The sequence below is a fragment of the Synchiropus splendidus genome, chromosome 11 (assembly GCF_027744825.2).
Source record: "Synchiropus splendidus isolate RoL2022-P1 chromosome 11, RoL_Sspl_1.0, whole genome shotgun sequence".
NCBI lineage: Eukaryota > Metazoa > Chordata > Actinopteri > Syngnathiformes > Callionymidae > Synchiropus > Synchiropus splendidus.
In genome coordinates, this window is record NC_071344.1 from 14,683,951 (window position 1) to 14,698,119 (window position 14,169).

At 44.8% G+C, this 14,169-nt stretch overlaps 2 protein-coding genes across 3 annotated transcripts; both read left to right on the forward strand.

The window, feature by feature from the left end:
* Positions 1 to 232: 232 nt before the first annotated feature.
* Positions 233 to 8,810, forward strand: fhdc2 (FH2 domain containing 2). 2 transcript variants are annotated; one of them, XM_053879181.1, is made up of 12 exons: positions 233 to 362; positions 1,080 to 1,590; positions 1,666 to 1,727; positions 3,989 to 4,091; positions 4,346 to 4,431; positions 4,566 to 4,666; positions 5,103 to 5,173; positions 5,274 to 5,381; positions 5,592 to 5,662; positions 5,977 to 6,040; positions 6,167 to 6,331; positions 6,412 to 8,810. In XM_053879181.1, exons 2-12 carry the CDS (start codon positions 1,207 to 1,209, stop codon positions 8,272 to 8,274), a joined length of 3,078 nt encoding a protein of 1,025 aa, XP_053735156.1. In that variant the 5' UTR covers positions 233 to 362; positions 1,080 to 1,206; the 3' UTR covers positions 8,275 to 8,810. The 2 variants fall into 2 exon arrangements, with proteins under 2 accessions (XP_053735156.1, XP_053735155.1); XM_053879180.1 differs by having other exon boundaries at positions 5,977 to 6,094; positions 6,412 to 8,808.
* A 1,102-nt stretch (positions 8,811 to 9,912) lies between these two features.
* Positions 9,913 to 13,150, forward strand: rhogd (ras homolog gene family, member Gd). The gene is made up of 2 exons (XM_053879183.1): positions 9,913 to 9,978; positions 10,931 to 13,150. Exon 2 carries the CDS (start codon positions 10,960 to 10,962, stop codon positions 11,533 to 11,535), a length of 576 nt encoding a protein of 191 aa, XP_053735158.1. The 5' UTR covers positions 9,913 to 9,978; positions 10,931 to 10,959; the 3' UTR covers positions 11,536 to 13,150.
* Positions 13,151 to 14,169: the final 1,019 nt, after the last annotated feature.

Below are 14,169 nucleotides of genomic sequence, written 5' to 3' on the forward strand. Positions count from 1 at the left end.
CATGAAGAAAACTGTTGTTTGTTTGAGTAATTCAGTTTTTTTCTCTCCAGATCAATTTAACGTTCATTAATGCTGGATTTTCATCTGACATAAAATACAGAAACACAACTCGTGTGCCCCCCCTCAAGCGCTCCCCCACCCCCAACACATTAACCCTAAATCCGCCCCATGGGAAAACTGGGAGGATACAATAAAGCATATCAGCACGCTGGAATGCGCATGCGCGCTTTGACTGAACTCAGTGGAAGTTCCCTGCAAGTTGGGATGACCGGACCGAGTCACCGGCGTCGAGGAGGGTATCGGAATTCACAAAACTCCGCGGCTGAGGAGATAACAAATCGTGGATTATCTCTGTGGAAACGGTACGTAACATCTTGTTAAAGGATTATTTTGAATTTCATGTGGACTAAACGAAAATGCGAACGTAGTTATGCGTGAAATTGTGAATGCAGTTGGGATAAAATTTACTTTATGGCCAATAAATCTCTCAAACCTTAAGTGAAACGCTGGTAAATGTAACCTATTCTCCAGCTCTTACGTTTTCAGCAGCGCGCTCAAGTCTGGCTATGAAGCTGTGATTCATTCAAACAAAGCCATGTCATGATTCAAGACTTTCCATTAATCCAGGCACCTGAAACTTGTGAGTCACTCCCAACTAATCCTGCTTAAAACTGGCTGTTACGAGTGTGTGCAGACACATGTTTACCTCCCAGCAGGAGAACATTCAGAACGTGTGGAGCGTGTGCTTCTACATAGGTTCTAATTAAAGGTGCATGATGGAGGAGCAGCCAGGTGAGACTGAACAGGATGGGACAGGCCGCTCAAACAGCTCACAGAGCTTCTGCTCAGCTGGTACTTTCCCAAAAACGCCTTGAACCTCCACTGAAAGTTGACCAAGAGGTTACCTGTGCATGGCCGAGAGCCTAGTTGGGCCGTAATGAAAGGAGCAGTGAAGCCAGGTGTCACGCAAACTTTAAAATATTCAGGTGTAGTCATGAGTGATGCTAAAGCCTCCGGAGAAGCTTGACCTCCTGCTGGAGTTTTGAATAAGACTGGATTTTGTTGTTGTTCCAGCACAGATGGGGACTAGAACTGGGAGACCTTGAGTGACATCACTGCACCTCTATGTTCATCTGCCATTAAGGAATCTTTTGCCTTTGATGGCACAGGGGTTGTTGCCCCACCTCTACCCCTGACATCAGGCAAATGACCACCATGGATTCACGTCCGGCTTCCGTCGCCGTGCAGCCGCCTGCATCAGCGCCTCCGCCTCCACCGCCGCCACCTCCGCCGCCTCCTCTTGCACCTCCACCTTTATGCGCCGCGTCATCGCCGTTCAGCCGAGCGGACAGCGCTCGCCGCAGCCGGCTGAGGAAGCTGAATTGGGAGCGTATCCCCAAAGAAAAGGTGGAGGGAAGGAAGAGTGTTTGGAGCGGCGCTGGCCTTGGCGAGGACGACTTTCCTATAGACCTGCACTCTCTGGACGAGTTGTTTGGGCAGAAGGAGAGTAAACCTCAGGAGAGAAGCAGCACTTTGAGACGGCGTTCAACTCTGCTCCGCTACAGAACCCACGAGGAAAACTCGGAGGAGGTCAGATTGTCAGGATACCACACATTCACATTAAACACATTCCCTTGTCTTACTCACAATCCCTTCCCTCCACAGATATCTATTTTGGACTCCAAACGGAGCATGAACATTGGAATCTTCCTGCGGCAGTTTAAGATGTAAGTTAAGGTCACTGTGAATCGTATCTCATTTTTCGTCCTGTAAACAAACAGGGATCACGCCTTTATAATAACCTGTCCATGTAAGCAATTTCTTCTTGCCTTAACAAAGGAAATTAAAACCAGTCATGTCCAAGCCTCCCTTTCTCTTATGTAATAAGTTTTTTAGGGAGGCAAAACTAGTTACAGCGACTTCTCTGATACCTGACACATTGTAATAGAGTTACTACACCCAAGAGTCACATGAGACTGCACAGCTTCTTCAACCTTTAATCTGCCCATACTAAAAATACATTTTTATTCATTCATATTATGTTCTGGATTTAGATCTATTTTTCTCTGCTGTGTCAAAATTCATAGATGTCATTTATGTATGTGAATATTTAAATGAATATGAGAAATATACATCATATTAATAGAGAAATAAAACAAGTAAAACTCATCCAATACCTGATAGTTATTTACCCTGCTGCATTTTAACAGGCTACATTTGGGGGAAAATGTTATTTTGTCTTGTAATTTTCCTTTTTCATTTGATCATAATGGTGTCAAATTCAAGAGAGAACCAGTAGGAGGAGAAAATAGTCCCTTCAAGCTCGTAAACAGAGATCGGCTCATTTGTTTCAAGCAAGACTTCATGTTAAAAGGACGCCTGAAGTGTGAAGCCTCATTACCAGAGAGACTGTTGTCATTACAAGGATATTGCAGGGAAACAGGTGGAGGGGAGGGGACAGCCTTAACAAGGTGACACCTGCTGGTCTTCCTAAAAAGTCTTTAGACTCCAACCAGCCCCCGACAGGGAGAGGCCTCACTGGTGGTCTGTCATATTCATCCGTCCCTTAAAAAGCCTATTTATTTACCCAAACAAAGCTGCAGTGGCTGAATGAAGTTGTTTAACAAAGTCAAACGCATGCATACAGTCTGGTGTGTGAAAGAGACTTTTTGATGTCATGATGTATTCAAGCGTCCCCAGCAGTCGCAGAAAAGAGAGGAAGTGCTCGACTCACTATATTGTTGAGTAAATTGAGACGCCATTGTTGGGCTGTCAACTGAAGAAGCAGCTTATTCTGCAATAGATTTGTCTTGACTTGCAGGGGAAGCCGTTACGGTGAAAGAGACTAGTCTTCGAATAAACATTTGTCTAGTATGGAGCTTATTAGCCTTCATCGATGCAGCTAATCCCACTAGACTGGGAGACACTCTGCCTATGTGCCTTCAAGTTGATTATGAAACTTAACAAGGTCAATTGATGGAACTTAAATATGAAATATAAATGGATCAAATACAATGGACATTGAGAATCAGATTAGGTCTTTCAAAATAGATAGGAAATGGAGAAGATGTTTTTTAAGATGGGAAGGAAATTGAGATTTATCACATATCCATATTATTTAAAAAGAGAAAAGAAAAATGTATGTATGATAATTTGACGCCATAACTTTGCAAAAGGTCTCATTTCTCAATTAAAAGGGAAAAAAGGAGTCAGAAAAAGATTCTTAAAATCTAATTCCACTTTTTATTCCAAACAGAAACATCCCATTTTAGACTTTTTTATGAACTTACATAAGAATACACTCTTTATGTGCAGAATTAAGAATAAGGGAGATACATTACCGTAAATAAACCACATATTCATGTGTGTATTAGCAGCATATTAGCCAGTCGAATTTCCCCACTATGGGACAAATAAAGGCTATTTCAAGTTACTGTCCTGATAACTGTCTTGTTCTGACTATATTTTGCCAAAAGTTCACTCTAAACCACCACAATTAGTCATTATTTGCAGGAAACAATCAAGTAATTGGTCTAGTAATGGTGAATATGTGTTCCGCAATCTAAAGTGCTGTTGCTACATTAAGGCCCACACTGAGCTAAAGGATGTGTTTTGGAATTTTTGGCATGATCACTTGGCTCGAGTGTGGCGAAAGCACTCCGGAGAAAAATAGAGAAATGTTGTTGTTTGGACTGAAGCTTTGAAACGGAGGAGGATAATTGAAAGCTGGTGCAGCAAAAGACAGATGTGTTACAGGTCAGAAAGTCAAGCAGCTCAGCTTCGACTTTTACTTTGACATCATAAATCCCTTCGGACGCCCTGCTATCTGCCTATTTATCTCCTGGATGTAAAAGTAAACGTTGGCTGCGCTGCAACCCCAACATTGTGGGGGATAAGACGTGGAAAACCTGCATTAGGAAAAACAGAAACCGGCATCTTTTCTTCACTCCTGTCTCTCAGTGAAGACGTTTTTTTTTTTTTTCCACAGGCCTGCTAAGGAGATAGTGGAGGATATCAGACATGGTGTTGGGGATCGGTATGGTGCGGAGAAGCTCACAGAACTCCACAAGCTTCTGCCGGACAATGAGGAGGTAACGTTCCCTTTATTGGCACAGCTATTCAACTCTTTCAACACCCCCCTCTCCTCCTTCTGTTACTCATCATCTGGCTTGGGTTAGGATGATCAAAAGTTTGCCATTACCCCATATTGTATGATGTGGTCTGTCTCCGGAGAGAGAAGGGGGAGACGCGGGGGGAGGGGATATTGGATCTGACTGTTAACAGCTTGTTGTTCTAAGTATTCAACATAGCTTTCCAGACTCTTTTAGCATCTGTTCTTTCTCAGGAGTCCAGGCTGAGGAGGTTCAACGGGGACCGCAATTGGCTTGGAGAGCCCGACCTATTTATGCTGCTCCTAGTGGAAGTCCCCAGGTAGATTCAAGATATAAAACACTCACTATTCAATGGGTCATGAGGTGTATTTGTTTCAATCATTTTTATTGTGTTTACTTCATAAATCATCACACAACATGATTTGTTGTCCTTCTCCTTTCATCGTCAATTAGCTATCGCTTACGTTTGGATGCCATGATCCTGCAACAGGAGTTTGACCCTGCTGTGACCTCTCTGTGTGTGGCAGCCACATGTCTGCGGGAGGCGGCACGAGGTAATGTTTGAAAAAAAAAAGAACAGCAGGGAGTGGGAAGCAGTAGATGAGTATCTCTTGCCTTTAAAATTCTGAAACGTCCTTAGTACTTTATTGGCCCCGTGTTTCTGGTCAGGCTGAATTTCAGGCCCCCATTTCAATGTATTGCTGTCACACAGTGAAATTGACTAACAAGATAAATGTATTGATGTCTGTATCAGCCTCACACTTATCCAGATAACAGAATATATAGCAGCTGTTGCAACTCTTTTATGTTTGGTTTTCATGCACTAGCCACTAAAGCTAAACATCTAAAATCTCTTCAAGAAATTTGAGGTTGTAACAGGATACATTTTGTGTTATTCTTTCTCTTAGAAGAGTAAAACGGCATTGTTGCCTGTAAAAAATGATCGGTTACACGTCACCTCCTTGATGTCTTGCATCTTTTTCTCTTAAGAATTGTTGAGCTGTCCTGAACTGCACTCCATCCTGCGCTTGGTGCTCAAAGCTGGGAACTATATGAATGCTGTGAGTGTTTTTCATCGTTCAAATCAAATGGGCATGAAATATGTCCTCGGCGCACGTGACTCTTGTGTTTGAGCCGCGCTGACCTTGTGTGTTATCTTAGGGAGGATATTCAGGGAATGCTGCCGGCTTCAGAATTTCATCACTGCTCAAACTGGCTGACACCAAAGCCAACAAGCCAGGCATGAATCTGCTGCATTTTGTTGCGATGGTAAGACAACCTTTCTCCTCATACGGTGGAAAAATCTAATGTATAAGAAAAAGGAGCAGTGGAGGAGGGTTGTGTCTATTTAGTGACTAAATGTTACGGCTGGCTTGACACTTTCACCAGTTTCAATTTGGGGCATGATTTTGTCAACATTCAAAAATCATGTTTCCGTCTGAACAATGGCTGAATAGTGATTTTTGTTTATCTCCACAGGAAGCTGTGAAAAAGGACTCAAGCTTACTGTCATTTCCTAGCCAACTAGGCCATGTTGGCCCCGCCTCTAGGTCAGTCTCCTTACTAAACATGAACCACACAATATCAGACGGTGATTAGGTTTGATGGGGAACACAAATTGGGCTTAGTTGCCCGCTACACAAAAGAAGGTCATTAGAAACAAATGTGGGATAAAAGCTCTTTGGGTTCACAACTTGTTTCCTGTTAGAGTGTGGGTGACGCTGTTGAACTGGAGTGAGGAACAAGTCAGGTAGCGCAGGTGACTTTAGCATTTAGCATAGAGACTGTTTACACAAATAAATAATGTAATGTCGTTTTATATCATTATATAATGCTTATTTTTTGTCTTCTTCTTTGTATCCAGGTTGAGTGAGGAATCTCTCTTGGAAGACTTATCCAAGCTCAAAGGCAGATTATCGGCACTGAAGGCAAGCAAACAGTCAGAAACTGAGATTCAGCAACACGTACAATCTTTTTTGGAGGTATGGCGTGAATAATCACGCGCTCATATCAACAAGTAGTTGCAGCCTGAACATTGCTTTTTGTGAAAACAGGTGACGGAGGAGAGACTGAAGGAGGCAGAGGACAAAGTGGAAGGCATGAGGATGTCAAGTCAGGCTTTGGTGGAGTTTTTCTGCGAGGACGACAGCATGTTCAAACTGGAGGAAGCTTGTAAAGTCTTCCATATATTTTGTCTCCGCTTCCAAAAAGCTGTCCAGGTGAGACACCTTGTATAAAAACGATGAACTGAAAGCATCTGAACTGAAAGAGCTGATTAAATGACCATGCCCTTTCACAGGAGAATGCGGAGCGGGAGCTGAAGGAGCGGAAACGTCTGGAGCGTCAGCAGCAAGTGAAAGAGAAGCGTCGCTCTTTGGCAGTCTGTACAGGACTGGACTTGAGTCTCAGTCTGGCCAGAGAGTCGCCATGCGAAGAAAACCAGGACGATTTGGAGAAGGTTTTGGAGAAGAACTTAAGCCACACGTGGAATCGCCGAAGCCTGAGAAGCTCTGACTCTCGCAGATACTCGCACCACATCCAAAGTGAAAGCCCGTTTCACAGTATATCGGCGCTCAAGAGCTTCCCAGAGTTGGGAAGTAGCCCCACATCAACTAGTTGTCACTCTAACAGCTCGTCAGACTACGACACCAGTGCTGTGCTCTGTAGTTCTCCGGAGGCTGATGGTGCTTTTTCCCCTGTGGACCCGGGCAACCTCTTGGTGAAAGCCAACAGAGCACGGTGCAACAACTACCCAGTTACCAAACACAGTGTAAAGAGCACTCAGGACACTCAAGCGACTCCATTCAGCCATCCACAAAACTGCTTTACAGTGGAGCAGCATGGTCCTGGGAGCATCTCGTTTTCACTTCGAGGTCATTCAAGTGCAAGAGAATCAGGTGGATTTATGAAACTGGATGAAGTCTCAAACGAACCCAGGATGACCACAAACTCAGACTTAACTTCACCGTGCGTTACGAGTCATGGCCCTACGAAAGCTTTTGAGGCCCCAAGACATTCCAGTGATAAATCCCAGCCAATAAATAAGACTGGAGTGACCCTTCATAATGAAAGCAAAGCAGGACATTTTGGAAGTCCAAGGCGACAATTACATCTGTTCCTGAACGGCCCAGCTGAATTGGAAGCAAACGCACCGGAGAAGTGGACGGCTGTCGAGGCAAACGATGAATTGCATTCACCAGATTACAGTCTGAGAAAGATATCAGAAGCAGAGCGGTGTTCAGTGCCTGGCAGGGACGACTGGAAGAGCCCGAGTCTGCCAGAGGTCGTCCAGAGTCAGCCTGAAGAGGCTCCTGAGTTATCCTGTCCTGACAGAGAAGCCACAAAGACGTTTAACCGTGTTGCAGAAACTGTGGAGTGCCACACTTTGGTGAAAGGTCTTCGATCTTATGACACGCTGTCACCTCCAACATCACCTCTCCCACGGCCTACACCCAGTCTCTGTTCCAAATGGAGGAAGGAGAGAGAGGTGGGCTTTCAAGAAGGGAAATCAAGTGTGGATGGGATATCAAAGGAGGAGACCAGAACGGTAAAGGCTCCCGTGCGTAGTGGGATTGGGGCCAAAAGAGGACTTGGGTCAAGACCATCCAGCAGCACAGGTATTCCCAGAGTTCGTTCCAAAACCGAGCAGTCAAACAGTGTCCGAACTCCAACGACGTCATCACCTTCCAGTCGGATGTCAAGCCGCAGCACGTCCATGCGAACGCCACTTGTTACTCCGCCACCTGCTGCAAAGTCAGACGTGAAGAGAAGCAGCAGCTCCAGAGATAGGACTCACTCGGTAATGGAGCCACCGGCGGCAGGAAAGCTCCACCTCAATCGCAGGACCACTGAAAGGTCTGCACTGGAGAAAGTCTCAGGTAGTTCTCAGTCAACATTCGTCAGAGGAAGCCCTCTTCGAGTATCCAAACGGGTTGCGCCCAAATCGGAGACTCAAATTCCCTCCCAAGCTCAGACTTCCCACAGTCCGTCCTCGGCGACGGCGAAGACCATACGCACAGCTGTCATATCTGCAGCACGAAATAAAACCACCAAAACAACGAGCACGGGTGTGTCCCCGCCAAACTCTAAATCTGCCGCAGCTTCGCGAATCCCGGGTCCCAAAGTGTCTCAAAGTGTCACTGCCCATAAAATGTGGAGATGATAGAGAGCTGAATGTTTATTCGCTGTTTTGGAATTTGTGCTGGGATGTGGCGATCGTGAGTATTTATTACTGCAGCGCCACGTGTTACTTGTATGCAAGCAAGTACGCAGTTGTTTTAATCTGCCCCAACCAACCCTCTGAATCTACCTCAAATGTTAAACACCATGTCCAGCACATATAATGTTATACAGCGAAGTTCACATGTGAAAAATACATCTCTAAAAAGTGTTATTTAAAAAAAACATTTTTAAAAAGTGGATTGTTTGACATGCCTTGACAAGAGCAGAAAAAGTCTTAAACTTTTATTCTGTTGACAATATGCCTTATGCTCTGATGCACTTTACACACTGAAGAAGACACTACAAGATAATGTACTGTTTCAGTAACTTGTGTTCATGTTAAGATGTTTATCCCTCTGTAACATTTTGGCTGTGTACTGCATTTGTTATAAAGAGTTGTAAATAGTGAAACTAAAATAAAATTTGCCTTCATGTCAACGTCTGGAGGAAAAAACATTTATACAGTTGTGATTCGGTGACTTTAATTCTTTTGACCCTTATTCGACGATTCCACGACTTCCATCTTTTTTTCCCCTTTCAATTGCTCTTCCCCTGCGTCTCTTGACACAGTCACCATCCACCCTGTCATTGGCTGTTGTCATGACAGTGCAGCGGGCATTCCTTGAATTTTCCAAGCAGAATAGTGGCGTGCAAAAGTCGACGTGTTGGGTGACTGTGGCTGTACGGTCCCAGTGGGAACTCTTTTTATAGGGCACACTGACGCCAGAACCTCTTGGGAAAGGCAATAAACTGGTGCCTCTTTGTGTTTTAGAGTGTCCGGCCATCGGTCAGCTGTGGCCCCTCGGCCTGACCAAGAGTAAAGAAGTGACATCATCAGTGGGTCGAATGGAGTATGAGGCTGCTTTGAAAAGTCACTCCTCTTTGTTGTGATTTAGTTTCGGGTATTTATTTGGTGAAATGTAATCAACAGCATGGTTTCGTTTCTCTTCCTACCTTTCGTCATTATCGTAGAGTAGTTTTCATTGGAAGGCCATGGTCTTCTGTTCCTCATTGATCAGGGATTATTTTCTCATTTGGGTTCGATGCAAGTTCTGAACCTGTCCACAGCAGCATCTCTTGGTTACTAAGGCTGACATATACATAGCCTCCAACAGGACTTCATAATGTCTGTTTCTCAGGGCCCACTTATGAAAAGCACTGTTTTATCCCATCATGCATTGCAAATGTTGAAGCTCTCAGCAGTTGGTTAAACTCACATGGAGGACACAAACAGCTTAAATTGGTGTATTAAATTGGTATTAATCAATAAATACGAGTGAATGTTTGTTTGTAAAACACTGTCATAAAAGAATGTTCTTACTCACACGTACGCACTTTAGTGGGGTGTCAAGGTGGTCGAAGCGAGCAGAACGTTAACACTAACCTTTTAACAACTTTCCATTGTTAAACGTTTCATTATTAAATGGTGTCGCTGCATGAGCTCAGTTTTTTTATTTCGCTCGCTCGAAGATTAGTTTGCGAAACAATACGATATCGCCATCTTGTGTCGAATGTCAAACGTTGCAGTGTAAGAACCACAACTCCCAGCATGCTTTGTTGCTGCGCGACGCACGTAATGTCTGGTTTCCCGGATGTCACTGTGATTGACTAAACCAGACGAAAAGAGATCGAAAGCCTAGTGGCGGTAAGTTCTAGAATTATTTAAATTTGTGTGCTTTTGCCGACTGTTACAGCCAACCGAATATTCACAACAGACTCGAGTTCAAGTTACTTTGTTATACGCCTTAACATTTCGCAGGAGCTAGTTTGAAATGGCTGCTTTTAAATTTACTTTCAACTTGTTTGCTAACTGATTAGCATGTTAGCTCCTTGACCCGCTAGTTCCTTAGCCTTATGCGAGGCAGCGGGGAACGCCTAGTAACATACGCGCTCATCGATAACGTACGTCTGGCTGCTAGTTAAGTAGTTAAATGTGGTTTTTGTTTGACTGCTAAGAGTACGCGGATTGAATGTCGCAGCGGCGTCAAGTGTTTACTTTGATTACTGGTTTAACCAACTGATGTTGATAAACACCGACGAGCCAGTGTGTTGGCGGCAGATAGCATATTCGCTAACTACAGTTTAAAATGTGGTTTTCATGATATGCAGCATCGCAAATGATTTAGGCAAGTCAGCACGCCTTCACTTGTTTCTTCGCGGTTACTCCTACTACTGCACAAACTTTTTGCAAGTGCATGTTAAGTGTTTCCGTCTAATTTATGTCTTGCGTTCTGTGATGTTATCGAGTGGAGTTAACACAGTGCTGTTTGTTTGAACTGTCTTGTCACCCGTAACTCCCCGGTATTGGCAGTGTGAGGAAGTATTTAACCCAAAATATAATGAGGAAGTTACTGTCCTTTGCTGTCTTCACCTAAAAAGGGCTTAAAGGGGAAGTTGAGGACATTTTGTGAGCTTCCTTTGATGACTGAAAATAACAGCCATTCAAAGCCCACCACCTACATTCATTAGCAGCGTTGTCGTGACTGTATAAATATACGTTTCTTGGGTTTTAATCCACAAAACTGGTCAACTAGGCTTGAAAGGAATATTGTGTGTGTGTGTGTGTCTTAGTTAAGCAATGTTTTCGTTGCTTTCAGGTGCTGCAGCCCCAGCGGTCGTCAGCAGGATGCAGACCATAAAGTGTGTGGTGGTGGGAGATGGAGCCGTGGGCAAAACCTGTCTGCTCATCTCCTATACCACCAATGCCTTTCCTGAAGAATACATTCCAACAGTGTTTGACAATTACAGTGCACAGATGAGCGTGGATGGCCGCACAGTCAGCCTTAACTTGTGGGACACAGCCGGCCAGGAAGAGTATGACCGCCTTCGCACGCTCTCCTACCCCCAGACCAACGTCTTCATCATCTGCTTTTCGATCGGCAGTCCCTCTTCCCATGCCAACGTTAGGCACAAATGGCACCCTGAGGTGTCTCACCACTGCCCCAATGTGCCAATCCTGTTGGTGGGCACCAAGAGGGACCTCAGGGGCGACGCGGAAACGGTTAAAAAGCTGAAGGAGCAAAGCTTGGCGCCTACCACCCAGCAGCAAGGCAATGCCCTTGCCAAGCAAATCGGGGCGGTTAAATATATGGAGTGTTCTGCTCTGCTGCAGGAAGGCGTGAGAGAGGTGTTTGCTGAAGCTGTGAGGGCCGTGTTGTATCCAGTCACCAAAAAGAACGCCAAGAAGTGTGTCCTGTTGTAATGCCCGTTTTTCACATGTGGACTGGAGAGAGATGAATCCACAAACGGAAGTGAAGACTGAGGAACACCGGCCTTCGTCTTGCTGCCTCGATGCCACCCGCAGCAGTTTGGACTTTGTTTCCCCTCAGTTCTTGTTCTCCTGTGAGGATTTCTCAGCGATGTCATCACCACCAAAGTGACTCTGCCAATATCTGGGCACACAGACCGGATCTTTGCTATTTTTCTTCCATTTTAACCTTTGATATTTACATTTCTCATATTTTTACAATGGTTCTAGATTTATAGCGTCTCTGCTTTGCCTAACTCTGATCATGGTTGTCACAAGCCATAACACCGTCTAAAGCAATTTACCCTGTTTGACTGGAGAGAAGAGGTCTACCTTTGTTTCAGGTGGAGAAATAATGACTACCTCACACTTCTCACCTGTGTTGCATCTCACCACAAATCTCAAAAAGACAAATAGTCACCTGCTATCAAAATGACGTACACGACCAGGAATAGGGTGAGCAAGTTCCCAGCAGAGCTTGAGTGTAGACCAGGTGTGGTGGCTTCCAGACAAATGTCAGCTCTCTTAAACCTGAGTTTTGGCTTCACCGCTCCAGTCTCTGCTGTGTTCAGTCGGGCATGTGAGAGTGGCCTGTCACCGCCATGCATCATCCTCACTGTGTTATTAAAGAGAGCTGGACCCATCACCTGAGCCCTCTGATGATAGAGAGGTGTCACAGTCATCCACAAGTTTAGTGCTCACTTAAGAGATAGGGAGACACTTCATGTTGTGTCATTAACGGTTTCTATTTCTCCTTGCCAAGTGCTGTTATGGCCAAAGTATATTTTTTAGTTGTGACATTGTCCAGAAACTCCAAAAAGAGAGTATTTGTCAGTCAAACTACTTCACCCATGTTTGGCATGCAATTTATTCTCGTTGGTTTCAAATCCAAGACTTATTTTTCTACGTTTCCTGCCGTTTTTGTGCCACAGCTGCCTTCACATTTGTTTTTCATCTTCCAATCTCAGGATGTCATTATACGGCCTTATATTTGGTTTCTTTTTTTAATACCAAATACAATATCAGTGCTTTTTTTAGGGACAAAAAAAACGGCCAAGATTCTTTTTGTTTTGTTTTACGTGATTATCACACTCCTCAGGTCACTTGAGTGACATATACAGTCTTGTAAGTCGGGTGTTAAGCTACAATTCTTGAGTCGTGTGCCTTGTCATCTAGATGTTTTTAGTATTTTTATAATCTGTTAATCACTTGGGTCCCATGGCCCTCAATATGTGGCTTTAGTAGATCTGCACACCAGCAGAGAGGATGTGTGAAATGATGTGTGTGGAGGGTTGAATGTAAAACTGTCAGCTGTGGTCAGATTCTTATTTTTGTAATCTCTTCCCCCCCCGTGTCCTGATTTCACTGCTATTGAAGTGGAGCGTGCACCCGCGGCCCCTCCACGCCTGCGTCCCAGAGCTGTATGCTGCCGTGTGCGTGGTACTACGCTTATACACTGGGAACTTGATTTGTAGAAAACTTTGTTTTATATATAACAAACATATTTGTATAAATGAACTAACAGTGAAATGACTTTAAATTATGCCAAATAAAATGGTGCTTTAAGCCAGCTTTATTCTCTGTGGTTTTATGTAAGCAGTTTCAGTTCCCACACGTGAACACTAGAGGGACACCTCGCTCGGCTGCACCCTGACGACAGCCGTTCTTCCATACTCTGGTCTATAGAATCGTGCAGTTGGGGCTGATGATCTACACGAGCTGTTGTCGAAACCGTCTTCCTCTGTACCAAGACAGAGTTGCTGAGCAGCTGCAGCCTCGAAAACACACCACGCCTGCTCTATAAAACCCCCCGATCTTTGCGGGTGGAGTCCCTTGCGGATGACATCTTTCTTAACTCCACCAAAATAGCAATTGCATCATCAGTGCAGCTCAGACCCTTTCCTGTGTGAAAACCGACAGTTCATGGGCTGTGTGCAGTGAAAGGCCTGAGGAGCGGCCTGAGGGGAGACTCACCTGTCCCAGGCTTATGCGTGTATTTAGATGACACGAGCACGAAGCCTGAGCTGTTACTTTTGACATGCAGACCCGCTACTTTCTTGGTCCTCGTCTCTCATTGATCCCGTCCGTGTTATTCATCTAGCTACCGTCATCTGTCGGGCTTTATCATGAATCCAGATGTGAATTCAACTGTCATGAAAACAGTCATACAAATGTGACCGGCCTTTGAGGGAAAGGTCTCACCCCTCACAAAGCTTCACTAGTGGAGGTAAAGAAAGGAAAGATGACCTGGGTTTGCCCGAGGCTTCTGCCAGTTGCAGAAATCCATGGACAACAGAAGCTGGGGGCCATTATAGGCACTTGAGAACAAGGTCGAGGGACGGCTGAATAACCAAGCCGGACAAACAGTGACTGGAGTGAAGGAGTGGGAGCAGCGCCTTGGTCAGGGCCCTGATCTCAGCTCTGTCTACCTAAATACATCCCCACTTCCTTCTCCCTGTTGTTCCTGAACGCTTTGAGGATGTGCTGAGTCAAACTCCCGATGTGCAGTGGAGATAAAGAATCAGCGATGTTCCGCTTTTCCCTTTGTCTGGAGATGCACGAGACCAAGAGCCCCGGATGAACCCAGAG